Source organism: Diabrotica undecimpunctata, chromosome 8 (genome assembly GCF_040954645.1).
Source record: "Diabrotica undecimpunctata isolate CICGRU chromosome 8, icDiaUnde3, whole genome shotgun sequence".
Classification (NCBI taxonomy): domain Eukaryota; kingdom Metazoa; phylum Arthropoda; class Insecta; order Coleoptera; family Chrysomelidae; genus Diabrotica; species Diabrotica undecimpunctata.
The window spans coordinates 25,447,087-25,461,609 of record NC_092810.1 but is presented as its reverse complement, the minus strand read 5'-3'; the positions used below and the strand labels follow the sequence as shown (position 1 = coordinate 25,461,609).

The window sequence follows — 14,523 nt, the reverse complement described above, 5'->3', positions numbered from 1 at the left end:
TTATTACTCACTTAAATAATAAATGGAGTTTGATGAAAACAGATTGTTTTATAGATCCCAAACTTTTTGTTTGTTATAATACCATCTTTAATAATTGATACTTTATAAAGTTTGGTAAAAGTTAATTTCTAATTTAGTATCAGTAACCTTAAAACCGTAATTTTAAAGTCATTATTAATGACTCCTTAACGACTCGTTAAGGACATACAAAGAACTGATAAGAATTATTTCCGAGAATTTCTAGTCACTGGATTTCAAACGAGTTCGTAATTTAGTCTCATTATGTTGTCGAGTCTCAACAAGAAAAGTGCTACCACGCGTATTAGAACTATTTTGTAGAATGGAGATGGTTAAGTGTAGTACGAGTAAACAGAGTAGATTCACACCGGAATCCAAAGGAATAGTTTATAATGTATTTAAATATATGCAAATACTATCTCCTACTCAATTTGATCAAGGTACGAAAAATTGAATACCTTGGCCATATTCTGAGAGGAAAAAATACGCAATCCCTCAACTAATCATCCAGGGAAAGATTGAAGGCAAGAGAGGAGTAGGTTGCAAACACGGATTACGGAACATAAAGGACTGGACAGGCATAAATAACACTGGCGATCTTTTGCATGCCGCAAAAGACAGACATCTGGCCTTAAGATAATACGCCAACGCTCTATAGGTGCACGGCACTATAAGAAGAAGAATTTCTTTCATTGCTTTGAACATTGCTCTTCTATTCACAGAGTCGTAGACTACTTTGTAGTCTATAAATATGTGATGAGTATCAATGCCATATTCCAGTTTTTCTCCCAAAATTTGTTTCAGAGTTGAAATCTGATGAATTGTCGATTTACCACCTCTGAAACCAGCTTGGTATTTTCCTACTATCTATTCTGCATATGGTGCCATACGGTGACATAGTACTGTGGAAAATATTTTATACGCTGCATTTAGAAACGTAATTCCTCTGTGGTTAGAGCATTCAAAGATATCTCCTTTTTTGTGTATGGTGCCAAGTGTTCCAATCATTGGGGAGGGATTTCTGTGTCCATATTTCTTAAACAAAAACTGCTGTAATGTCATTATGGTATCGTGGCCACTTTCTTTATGTAGTTCAGCTGGTAGATTATCTATTCCGGGTAATTTGTTTCTGGCTAGTTTTTTAACTGCATCTTTAACTTCAAGAATAAAAGTTTATTTCCCTACTTTTGATGATAACAACGCCATTCAACTTCAGAAACAACTTGCCAAATTTGATAAGCCATATAGGATTTTCACAGATGGGTCAAAATCCATTTTGGGAGTTGGTTGTGCGGTATATATCCAAAACAATCAAGAACACATTATGTTTAAATTAAACCAACAATGTTCCATTTATTCCGCAGAACTGTATGCAATATATCAAACTCTGGAATGGACTATCGAGAAAAGAATGTCTGATCAACAAATAGTAATCATGTCGGATTCAAAATCTGCGTTGTCTGCTTTAGATAATTCGAATAAGCATTTATACAAAAACAGTATTATCGTCAAAATTTTAGAAAATCAACTAAAGCTACTTGAAAGAAATAATTCAGTCTCTTTCATTTGGGTAAAAGGACATGCTGGTATCTCGGGTAACACCAAAGCAGATTATTTTGGTAAAGAAGCGGCTTCAAAAGGATTAGAAATTAGTTGGTTCAATAGAAGTGATTTAGTTTCGCTGCGTAAACAAGAATTAAAAGAAAACTGGGAAATTGAATGGAATGCTTTTTGTAACAGAAGTAACAACCTTTATACAAAAATTCACCCTGTTTTACCTACTGTGCCTTTTGCGGGAAGAAGTCATCCCAGTAGAAGAGTATATTCAATGTTTGTTAGATGCCTTGTTAATCATGCTACTGTGAAAGCCTATCTTCATAGATTTAATTTAAGTGAAACCGAACTTTGTGATTGTAATGGTAACACTGACGATATCAATCATTGGATGTTCGGGTGCATATATAATGATGCTGCTATTAAGTATCTATTGGAAAATCTGATAAAAGAACAAATACCTCTTCCTCAGTGTCAATCTTCCATTTTATATATCTCTCGTCATAATATTAGGTTTAACCAAATTTTTTGGGAATATTTAAAAAGGACTAAAAGAAAAATTTAGGATGGAATGTGTAATGTGAATGTATAAATCTAGCTTTGTTCCCTCTGTCTATCCTTATGTTATATAGTTACCTCCTAGCCGTTGCCTGTCTTGTGTTGTAATAAAGTCGCTATGAAAGGCACCTTAGCGTGAAAAGTATTCCTACATTATGTAATCCCTTGTTGGTTCTAAATATTTACTTTAAGTTGGTTAGGGCACTGAATGAAACGAATGAATGTATGGTTTTTTATCAATCTACTGATTCTTGTGTTACTGACGTTTACATTATATTTTTAATCTACCTCTATGCGAAGTACTATTTTGTTAACAAATGCAATAGGTCAATACATCATTAACAAATTCAAGTAGTCAAATACATTATCGTGGCTGAATGGATCAAGTTATCCAAAGCCATTAATTAAACAAAAAAAAAACTTCAAGAATAATCGTTGGTGGTTCCTCTTCCCTCTCGTCTGTTACCCTTACCTCATATTCTTCGTCTTCCAGGTTTTCTTCTTCTTACTCCGTATTAAGTGCCTGGTTAAAGTATTACATCTATTCAATAGATCTTTCCTTGTTGTTAATAGGTCGCCATTTTGACTTGTGATTGCCTTAAAATATTTTCTGTTGATGTTAACTTTGTTATTTTATTTTCACTTCATCGAATTGCATCACAACATTCACAACTGGTGTAAAATTTCCTCCAGCTAATTTCATCATTAACATAATTTCCTTCAAGAGGCCTTCACTATCACTAACCTTGAAAGCCCATTTTCTTAAAGATGATAGAGCAGGTAGGGGATAATGCAAATAACTTTTTAAATAGAGGTAATTTTTCTTACTGTACTACCTTAAAGTAAAAGCTCTAGATATTTCTTCTGTAGTCCAACAAACTCTCTTCTTCGTTTTAGAGAGCAGTGTAATTTGGTTTGTGGTTAACACTTTATTTATCAAATTTTCAGCTATTTCAGATTTTTCTAATTTTTTCTGAACATTCATATTTTTGTATTTATAGTATCTCAACTGACTTGTTAAACTTTTTACTTTCATTTGACCTTTTTCCTTCAAATTCAAATGATCAGCTATTAATTTTTCATACTTGTTTAATAATTATTTGTATTTTGCTTCAAAATCTACTTCAGGCGTTGAATTTATATTGTCACCAGATTTTTCAAAATTTATTTAATTAATATCAATTATAAAAATTGTACCAATATTTTTCTCCATTTGAATTTTACTCTCCTATTAATTAATGTGACAAAATATAAATTGAATTATATCATAGATTTATAGATTATTAATTTTGAACGTAGTTAACCCATTAGTTCCAAAGTCATTTATTATACTCATGGACAAAAATATCGAATATTTTGGAATTTACCAATTTTTTTTGTAGTCACTATTATTTCAAAATAATTTTAGATTACTGATAATACTCATATAGTAGACTGATGTACTCAACTGGTTTGAAATATTTTGATGTTTATTTTGAGGTTTATTCAGTGGTTAGTGTCATTCGTACATTTTATCGTAAAAATCCTTCTTCACGCAAAGGAAAAATCATACTAATTCGGTTATTTTTAGTTTAATTTATTAAGTTTTATTAAATATTGTTTTGATTTAACTAAGTTTAAAACAAGTATCCCACCAACTCGGCACTGCGATGAAGTCCAAGTACCACATATTATAATTTTGTACGAGGAAGGATATGCACAAAAAGGTATCGCACGACGTCTCACCAGAACTGAATCTATAGTTTCAAATACTCTAAAAAAGTACCGCGAAACAGGAAATTTTGTACGAAGGCCTGGTCAAGGACGCCCAAGGTGCACAACCGCAATTGATGACCGTTTTTTGGTTCTTAATTCTACACGAAATCGTTCATTGACATCGATGCACCTCAGAAATGAGCTATTAAATGTTAGACAAGTTAATATGAGTTAATAAACAGTTAGACGAAGATCAAATAAAGCAAACTTAAAGCCCAGACGCCCCGCCAAAGTTCCACGTCTTCTCCAAAATCATAAAGTTCGTCGTTTGGAATTTGCAAGAACACATATTTAGTGGAATATCGACAACTGCAAAAACGTTCTTTTCACTGATGAGACCAGAATCCTATTATGGAAGCCAGATGGTCAAAACTATGTCTACAGAAGAGTTGGAGAATGATTCGCCAGCTGCAGTCTCGCCCAGACCGTTAGTTTTGGAGTTGATGGCATAATTCTTTGGGAAGGTATTAGTTGGGAGGTACGTACCGCACTTGTGGAAGTGATTGGATGGATGATTGGTACTTCTTACGTTTAAAACATCCTGCAAGATCATGTTTTGTCATATGTTGCTTATATTGGATATGAAATGATTCACGTTAATGCACGATAATGCTTGTCCACATGCCGCTGCCATAGTAAGTAATTATCTTGATGAGATCCAAATTCGAAGTTTGGATTGGCCACCCTCTAGCCCGGATTTAAATCCAATAGAGCACATGTGGGATCACCTAAAATGCAGCCTACGACAAAGAAATCCCGTTCCAAATACGATAGAGCAGCTTCGGCTTGCTGCACAGGATGAATGGAATGCAATTTCCTAAGAATATGTCCAAAATTTACTTGCAAGCATGTTGAGAAAGATGCAAGCATTAATAAGAGCTAGAGGGGGGAATACTCGTTACTGACCATGTACTTCTTTCAGTTTAAACCAGTTGTTTAAGCAATTTAAATTATCATTTAAGTTTAGAGTAAAATACCCTTATTTACCTAATATTAAACATTTATTTTTTTCACAATTTTCTCGGCATAAAAATTTAAAATTGTTCATTTAACATTGTTAAAATAAACTCTATTTTACAATAAACGACTTGCTTGACCAGAATTTATTTTGAAAAAACAAAAATTTGAAAATTCCAAAATATTCGATATTTTTGTCCATGAGTGTAGCAGGTAAAAAAAAATAAATGTCCTTAGTTTTTTAATAACAAAATGTTGCGTGTACGCAACGATGGGATTTCCCAAAACAAATATTATTTTAATTAATTTTTATTTAGCGTGAAATTGTTCAAAATAATTTGAACTTAATAACAGTCTCAGTATGTTGTGAATTGTAGATTTTGTTAGTACACAAACTAGTACTAACAAAAATAAGAACGAAAATAACGCCAAAACATTTTCTACAGGAATTTGGCCGAGAAAAAATTCAATGTAGAATCACTGTGGAACGACTCTACAAGAGAAATATACCAAAGAAGGCTAGCACAGAATATAGAGCTGAAACAAATAGACGACATCGAAGATATAAACGCGAGCTGGGAGAAAATTAAAAACAACATTGAAGAAGCAGTAACAGAAGCTCTAAGAAAATGCAAAGTCATACTGAACAAAAGAAACAACAACAGTACACTATTGTTCAGAAAAGAAATAAAAGAGAAATGGAAAGAGAAACGAGAGGTCTACACGAAGTCAAAACATCAAATACTTCAGAATCCCGAGACACCCATAGAAGAATACGAAACGAAACAAAGTAGTTGGTAAGAAGAACTAAAAATGAACTCTGGGAACAGTGTACAAAAAGGATGGAAAGGGACTTCTATGGTACACAAAAACAAATATGGAGATTCATACTTCCATAACCGAATACAAGCAAAAATTAATGGAAAACTAACACAGTGTATATCAGTACAAAGTGGAGTCAGACAGCGTAAAAGCAGTACGTAAAGATCATGGTTACAGAAATTGATGGGAAAATAATAAAGCAGGGAACAAGGTTTAGATATCTGGAAATAGATATAACTAGTTACGGTGATGTTGAAGAAGAAGTACGACAACAAAGCTTAAAAGCAAGTAAAGCTGCGGGATCTTTTAATGACACAATCTGGAAGAACAAACACCTAAGATAAGACACAAAAACAAGAATCTATAAAGCAGCAATTAGATCTATATTAACATACAAGACAGAGACAAGACCTGACACATTTAAAACGAGACGACTACTAGAAATAACAGAGATTAAAATACTCCTACGAATATCAGGGAAAAGTCTGTTGGATAGGGAGAGAAGCGAAAACATAAGAAGAGCATGCAGTATAGAAGACATAAATGGATGAGTGACAAAACGGAAACAGGAGTGGAACGAACACATTAGTAGAATGGCAGAGGATAGGATATTACGAATAGCACCAGATAAGTCATCAAATGGACGAAGTATTGGCAGGCCAAGAAAAAGATGGTGCCATAATTTCAACAATTTAGGAGACTAATATTGAAGAAGAAACAGGCTTTAATCCCTACATACATGAAGCAAGAAGAAGAAGAAGTTGGTACAGGACCTTCGAATGAAAACGAAAACCTACCGATTATATCGTCGGCACTACTTCCAGAATAATGCCATTTAATAATTTGAATTTTATGTTCAGTTGTAAAGGTTATCATTTTTTTAACTTGAAATATCAATTTCTTTATTCTGTTTTTTTGCGAATAAAACCAGAATTATTACTAATGAAAAAATAAACTTGAGTATGCTTGGGATTTGAGTATGTTTTAAATCTTATCGTTATTTTGAATTTCAGTTCTTGCAAATGAATTATCCCCTACTACAACCTTAAACAGTTTCTTGAGGAACCATCTGCATTTAACAGGCACTAAGCGAATGTGCTTAGAAGGAGGTTGTGGAGCTTGCCTGGTTGCTGTCAAACGGCAGAATGCAACAACGAAGGAAGATGAAATAGTTGCTGTCAATTCTGTAAGTATAGGTCCTACCTAATATCGTTCTGAAACAATATTTTACGGGATGTTTTACATTGAGAGTTTTATATATTTTTGGGAACAAACCACAACCAGCAAAAATATTGCATGTAATATACTGTCCTGCTAAGTAAAAACATCCGAACTGGCAATATTAGACTTTTGAAAAATAGCAATATTTCTAGTTGATATCGTGCCGTCCTCATTTTAAAAAGCAGACTGTTGGTTTTTTGCATATAAGTAGTTAATTGGGATTAAATTTTTTTTCGTTCACCAGCAATCACTTAAACTACCCTAAGTTTGATATTTGATAGGACTTTTTAACTAAGTATTATTAATGTATCATCATCATCATTGGCTCCACAACCCATGGTGGGCCTTGGCCTGTTCAAGGATAAGTCTTCATTCTCTTCTATTCTTCGCCTTGGCTTTCCAGTTTCGTACTCCCAACATTCTCAAGTCTTCCTCCACCTGATCCTTGAATCGTACTCTGGGTCTGCCTCTCCTTCTCACTCCATCTATTCTTTGGTTATAAATATGTTTTGACGGCTCCATCTCATTCATTCTCTCTATGTGACCTAACCACCGCAGCCGGTTTATTTTGATGGACCTAATAATATCAGGTTTGTCATACAGGCGGTAAAGTTCGAAATTATAGCGTCTACGCCATAATCCGCCCTCCGTACTCCTCCATAGATATGCCGGAGGATTTTACGTTCAAAGCATCTTAAACGTTCTTCATCGCTCTTTGTCATCGTCCATGTTTCCTACGCGTAGGTGAGGGAAGGCTTAATAAGAGTTCTGTATATCACTAGTTTCGTTCTTTTTGTAACTAGGCTTGTTGTTAAATTTTTTTTTAATCCATAATAGGCTCTATTTGTCAGATATATCCGTCTGTTAATTTCTGCACTTACTGCATTATTCTGATTAATTTGTGAGCCTAGGTATATAAACTCTCTTACTCCTTCGAAAGTATATGTTCCGATCGTTGTGCTGCTTGTATATAATTTGATACTTTCATATACTTTGTCTTACTAGTGTTAACCTCTAGTCCCATTCTTTTTGTTGCTGCTTCAAGCGCCTTGAATGATTCGACCACGTCCGCCTTTCTTCTTACAATAATGTCGATGTCATCGGCGTACGCTACTAATTGTACGCTGCGATTAATAATAGTTCCTCTGGTTGTTATTCCAGATTCTCTTATTGCTTTCTCTAGTGCAATATTGAATAGAAGGCATGACAGACTGTCTCCTTGTCTAAGTCCTATCTGAGACACAGTATTGACACTCTTTAATGTGCTTTTGGTACCTTTGGTGTATTAGTACCTTCTTTGCCCTGTTTTCGTTTGCTACTCCACTGTAGTTTAATATGTATTCACCTAATTTTGATTGACCTTTTCCTTTCTTTTTTGTTTCCTGTAGAGCACATTTCACCACTTGGGTTATTTCTTGCTCCCTTGAGTTGAGCGATCTGATATTCCAAGTAGTAATTCTCATCTGGGTTTTCGCTTGTCCTTATTTCTTGCCGTAGTCGTTTTTATAGTATCGATCCGGTTCCGAGGCTGCACATTGTTTCTTTGAGCAATATTTGTTTTTACGATTGCTAGGTTGTTAACCTTGCCAATCACCCTTCACATTTTATCCGGGCTTGGGACCGGCTATGGTAATCGCAGAGCTACTCAATCCACCTTGCAATCACCAGGAGAGGACAAAATATCGAACGAACTCCCAAAGTACGGAGGACCAGATCGGACCAAACAATTGTTAAAACTAATATAAAAAATAATAGAACAAAACAGAATTCCTCAAGAATGGAGGTCAAGCATCCTAATACCTCTCTTTAAAAAGGGAGACAAATCGGACCCGGAACTTTAAAGAGGAATTAATTTATTAAACACAACGCTAAAATTAACAACCAAAGTGATAACAAATAAACTGAATGAAATTATAACACTAGCATATATACAACAAACTGGCATATCTATGTTTCGTGGACCTTACGAAGGCATTTGAGCGGGTCAAATTAAAAGACGTTATCCACTTACTGTAATACCAAATGGGAGAAAAACAACTTAAAATAATCTGCTATACAGACGACGCAATACTACTCTCTCAAAGTGAAGATGATTTACAACGTATGCTGCACCAATTTAATATAACCGCCAGAAAATTTAACATGTTAATTTCCCCAACAAAACACAAAATGCATGGTTACAACCTCAAATTTACTAAGATGTAAATTGGAGCTGGAAGGTCAGATAATAGAACAAGTGGTGAAGTTTAAATATTACTCATTACATTATCTAGCTACGGAAAGCTCGAAACTGAAGTGAAAGATCAAGTGAATAGAGCAAACAGAGCCGCAGGCTGCCTAAATAAAACAATATGGAGAAATAAAAATATCGGGAAAGAAACAAAAGGCAGAATTTACAAAATAGTTATCAGACCAATAATGACATACGTGGCAGAAACAAGACCTGACACAGAGAAGACAAAAAGGATGTTAGAAACAGCAGAGATGAATATACTTAAAAAAATTGATAGTAAGACACTATGGGACAGAGCTAAAAGTACAGATATACGACGTAGATGCAAGATGGAAAACATCAAGAACTGGGTAAGAAATAGAAGAGTAGAATGAAACGATCATATAAGCCGATTGGCAACAAATAGAGTAGAATAGAAGGCAAGAGACGGTTCCCCAATAGGAAGACGATCAGTAGGAAGACCACGAAAACGATGGAACGACAACTTACCGAACACACTGTACACACAGCACATTGAAAAACAGACAGAGTCTATATAAAAAGAAGAAGAAAAATAAGAAGGAAAAGAAGAATTATCTATCAGGTATCTATATGAGACGCGATCGGGTATTCACATGACTTCACAGTAATTCAGTAATTCCACTAGTCATATATTTCGTATAAGCGCTAGGTCAACATTAATTTCACCACGACTTACTTGTCCAAAAAGTCCTATCTTCACAAGTTGATGCAGATAAGACGCTTTAACTAAGTAGTCAGCATATAGGATGATTATTCTAAACACAACGGCTGTTAGTTGTTGAAACTAACAAAATTGACAAACAAGTGGAATATAACCTTCTCGAGAAAAAACTAAAGTTGTAGATCGGACTTTTTTATTAAGCAGGGCATATGTCAAACGTCTTTTCACTCAGAATGTCTACATTCGCCTGACGATTCCTGCTATCAATTTTTTCATTCTTGAAAAAAGTAGGTATTTATACCTTTGTGGCATACATTGTTATTTAAAAGTGATTTTCTGTTGTCTATTATTACGCCGTAGAACTTTTAACTTTGGTTCTTTTGTATTAAGTCTATCATTATGTAATCCCATACGTTGTAACGATGATTATTACTTGTTATTGAAGTTATTAAGACATAAAACCTTACCATTGAAAATTAATTTAACAAAAAAGTTTAATGTAAATATATTTACATTAAATTGAAGAACTCAACACAAAACCTTTCGTGACAGATTATTGCTTAATTGACCACTATTTTTTTAGTGTTTGGTTTCCATTTTTTCAACAGTCGGCTGGGAAATTTATACAATAGAAGGCCTTGGAGACACAACGAATCCAAATAAGTTACAGCAAGTAATTGCCAAGTTTTACGGCACGCAATGCGGGTATTGTACGCCTGGTATGATAATGAATATGTTTGCCTTGAAGCAGAACACGAAAGATGTTATGATGGAGACTGTCGAAAATTCCTTTGGCGGGAATATATGTAGGTGCACTGGATACAGGTACGTAAAGTCTATTCGGTGAACTTACACGAGTTTCAGATTGAGTAAATAAAATTCAACTGAACAACGAAAAACAATATTTATGTTGATGATTTGGGAGTGTAGTAGCAATTGACCACTCAAAAATCCTAGGAAATAGTCACATTTAACGTAATTCTATCATCATCATTCAATCTTCGCTTATCCACTGCTGGACATAGATCTCCCTCATAATTTTCCATCTATTTCGATCTTGTGCCTCTTGCATCCAATTCCTATGACAACGTTTTAGATCGTCAGTCCAACGTGTTGGTGGACGACCTCTGCTTCGGTAGGCATCATCTCTTGGTCTCCATTCCAGTATCCGCTTTGTCCATCTATTATCTGTCATTCGAGCCACGTGACCTGCCCAGTTCCATTTCAGTGTTGCTACTCTCGTAATTCTATCGTAACTACGAAATTGGTGACACTCAACACGAAAACATGTTAAATATTGTCAAATTTATTAATCCAAGATATGACGATTTTCTGCTCACAATTATTCTTTTATATGCACGGATTTGTCTGAAATTTTGACAGCAGAGAGAAATATAATTTTCCTGGTGGGTAGGTTGGTTGGGCACCGAATTTTTTTATGCTACCTCGATTTTGAGTCCTTAAAATGTGGGTTCTGGTTTAATTTAAAGTACTAAAGATAGCAGTGCCAAATATTCAGGTATCTGTTATCCTGCCTACCAACTAAAACCACCCTCTCCTACTTGTGGGCAGCTGACTATCGCATGTACCGTGGGATAGTCGTTGTAAGGCTCACGACACTTTTGGAACCCTCACTTCTCTTATCTAGATCTTATCTCTGACGTTGGTCCGGTTGGTCTGTCTCTTCTTCTTCTTCTTTCTTTTTAATTACGGTTCCTATGCAATTGTGAACACTATTCCATTCCTCCTTACTTCCCGTCATCTTCACGATTATCTCTCTCACAGTCACAGGGTTCATACCTCTTTCCCTATACATTATATTTCTCTTCACTGTACATCTATTTCACTCCAGCATTGTGTGAGTAACAGTGTAGGAATATTCGCAGTATAGGCATTTATCTGTATCATTCTTTGTGAACCTATGAAGATACGCATTAAAACAGACAGTCTACCTAGTTCCTTAGACTCGGGATCAGCATCTAGGTCCACTGGGCAACATATTTCGTGTTGTTCCACTCTTCTTGCCATATTTTACAGATATTTCCCTTTCTTCTCTTTTTATGAACATTCTTACTTTCATCTATTCATTCATTCAATACACACATTCATTTAAAACTCAAGATTTAAAACAAGGAGGCAGTCGGCGAAGGTTGAATGTAAAAGGTCCTCTCCCGCTAGCTGCCCCAATACGGACACGGGTAGAACAAGGAAAACATGAATCAAAACAGCCTGCCTTGCATGACACAAACACGTTAAAAAAATAAAGAAAGACGATCGGTCATTCCACTTGCAGACGCCTCTCTTTTTCCTCTTTGTGTTTGATTGTCTTGGTGACAAAAGCAATGATCAGGTCGAAGTCTCTCTTGCTATCGACAGCTTTATCGATTAACTCGCGAGGCTCGCCTAGAGGGGATCCAAGACCCAGGTGTAGCTCGGTACGCCTCGCATGATATGCAGGGCACACGAACACAACATGCTGCGCATCATCCACCACTCCACACTCGGGACATTGATCGTCCGCGGTCTTCTCTATACGGTGGGTAAATTTCCTAAACGATCCATGTCCCGTCAAGAAATGTGTGAAGGAGTAGTTGACGCGCCGATGCCGGCATTCGTACCACCTCACCACATCCGGAATCAGAGATCTCGTCCAGGCCGCCTTCCCGACTGCGGCTGTCCATTCCCTCTGCCACGTCTGTAGACTTCTCGTCCTTTCCTGTGGTCCTGAACCTATTGCTCCATCGCTCCTTTGGTATATTCGGACTCTTTCTCCGGCCAGAATGTGCACCGGTACAGAACCAGCCACCACCTGTAAGGCAATGGTTGATACGGTTCTATACGCGCTGCACATCCTGATCAGAGGTTTTCTCGGAGCCCTAAGAAGCATGTCTTTATACTTTGTCATTCGAAGGACCTCGTGCCACACTGGGGCCCCGTAACACTATGGGCAGGATTGATTGCAGCATCACCGTCCTTTTATGGGATCCCGGACCCCCTATATTTGGCATCAGCTTATTTAGTGTGGAGGTCCTTTTTTCTGCCTTCCGACATGCTTCTTGTACGTGTTGACCGAATGTAATCCTGTCGTCAAATATTAAACCTAAGTATTTCACTGTCTTCTGGGGTCTTATTGTCTTATTAAGGACCACCCATCTTTTCTTGCTTGTTTTTGCCACGTTCCTTATCCAGGTCGCGGCATCGATTGTCGATCTACCTTTATGAAACCCATACTGTTGATTTGATAACACTCTCATATCTTCCAACATGCCTTCCAGCCTCGTCTTGATAAGTCTTTCATATAACTTAATAAGGCAGTTCAGGAGGCATATTGGCCGATAAGAGGATGCTGAATCGGGAGGTTTCCCAGGCTTTAGGAATAGAACTAGGTTCGCTTCCTTTAAGTCCCTGGGAAACTCTTGTTTTTGCAGTAGGTCGTTACATATTCTTCTGATTAAACCAGGTTTCTCAGTTGCTACTATCTTAATTGCGGTGGCAGCCCGTCTGGGCCGGGAGCTTTCCCCGTCTTCATTTCCTGACCAGCGGTTCGTATTTCCTCTTCTGTGAACTCCTCTACCATTGTTGGAAAGATTTTTATAAAATTTTGGATTTCCTTGGTGGGGAAGAGGAGTTCAGCTGATTCCATCCGCTGGTCCTCGTCGAGTTAATATGGGGCCATGACCTTCAACTTCTTCATGGTAATTTTATGTGCGTCGCCCCATGAGTCGCCTCACTTCTCTCATGGAAATGTCTCCTTTCTACTGCTAACACATGAAGAGGAATAATAAGAGGAAACATAATAATAGTCCGCAAGGCCGCCGCAGATACAGTCCTGTAGGCGCATGCTACTCGCAACAGACTCGTTCTGTCTACTCATCATGAGCCTAATATTAGGTATCTATATCTAAATATAATGAAAAATATTAATTTAAATCCTAAACTGTATTTTAAATAATAATTTGTAAACAAATTAAATTTATAATAAAATGTGTAAATGGCGTTGCTTTAGAGCCATATGGTTTATTTACCTCTTCTTCACCTTCTTGTACCTGACAAACATCAAAGCTAAACCATTTAGTCTTTCTTCGCTAATACAATTTCTTAAATAAGTCTTTAGTACTTTCAGCGATGAAAATAATCTTTCACATGTACAGGTCGTTACAGGTAATTTAATTATTAAATTAACGTTTTGAATTTTTTGTATTGTGTGTGAAAGACAAGTAACATTTTCCTAAAGTTTATTCATTTAGCAAATTCCCATCTGTAAACATGAGCACGTGTTTATATTCGCCCTCTCATTCGTCAAGAGGCTATTAGATATAATTTATTGCCTTAAGCCAGACGGATTCTCATGTTACAGATCCAAACTTTCCAGTGTTTTTAAATTCAAATTGTAGCGTGTTGCTGTTTTATTCAAAATGTTTACTTTGTTATGTATCTCTCAGTTAATGATTATTTTTTTTTATTTTAGCACATTTCCCTTCAATGGAACATTAAATTTTGCTCACTGTGATTAAATTTCAAGACATTCTTACACTGATAGTTTCAAAAGTAAATATTTTTAAAAATCATATAATATACCTCAGTACGACCCTGTTTGTCTTTTATGTGCGTTTGCTGACGGATGGGAATATGTAAAACGAATATAGTTTACTATTCTTTATATATTTTTTACTTTCTATGCCCTGGGGGGGGGGGGGTTAAATTCCTAAACCCTCCCGCTGGG

The 14,523-nt window shown here is 36.1% G+C and overlaps 1 protein-coding gene across 2 annotated transcripts in view; it reads left to right on the top strand.

Moving 5' to 3' along the window:
- LOC140447303 (uncharacterized) overlaps window positions 1-14,523 on the top strand; it is a 108,406-nt gene that overhangs the window by 25,094 nt on the left and 68,789 nt on the right. The window contains exons 3-4 of one of the 2 annotated variants that reach the window (XM_072539892.1): window positions 6,678-6,850; window positions 10,384-10,625. In XM_072539892.1, the coding sequence (XP_072395993.1) occupies window positions 6,678-6,850; window positions 10,384-10,625 (415 nt within the window). Of the gene's footprint in view, window positions 1-6,677; window positions 6,851-9,962; window positions 10,088-10,383; window positions 10,626-14,523 lie in introns of those variants that run through there. The other variant, XM_072539894.1, reaches the window with a different exon arrangement.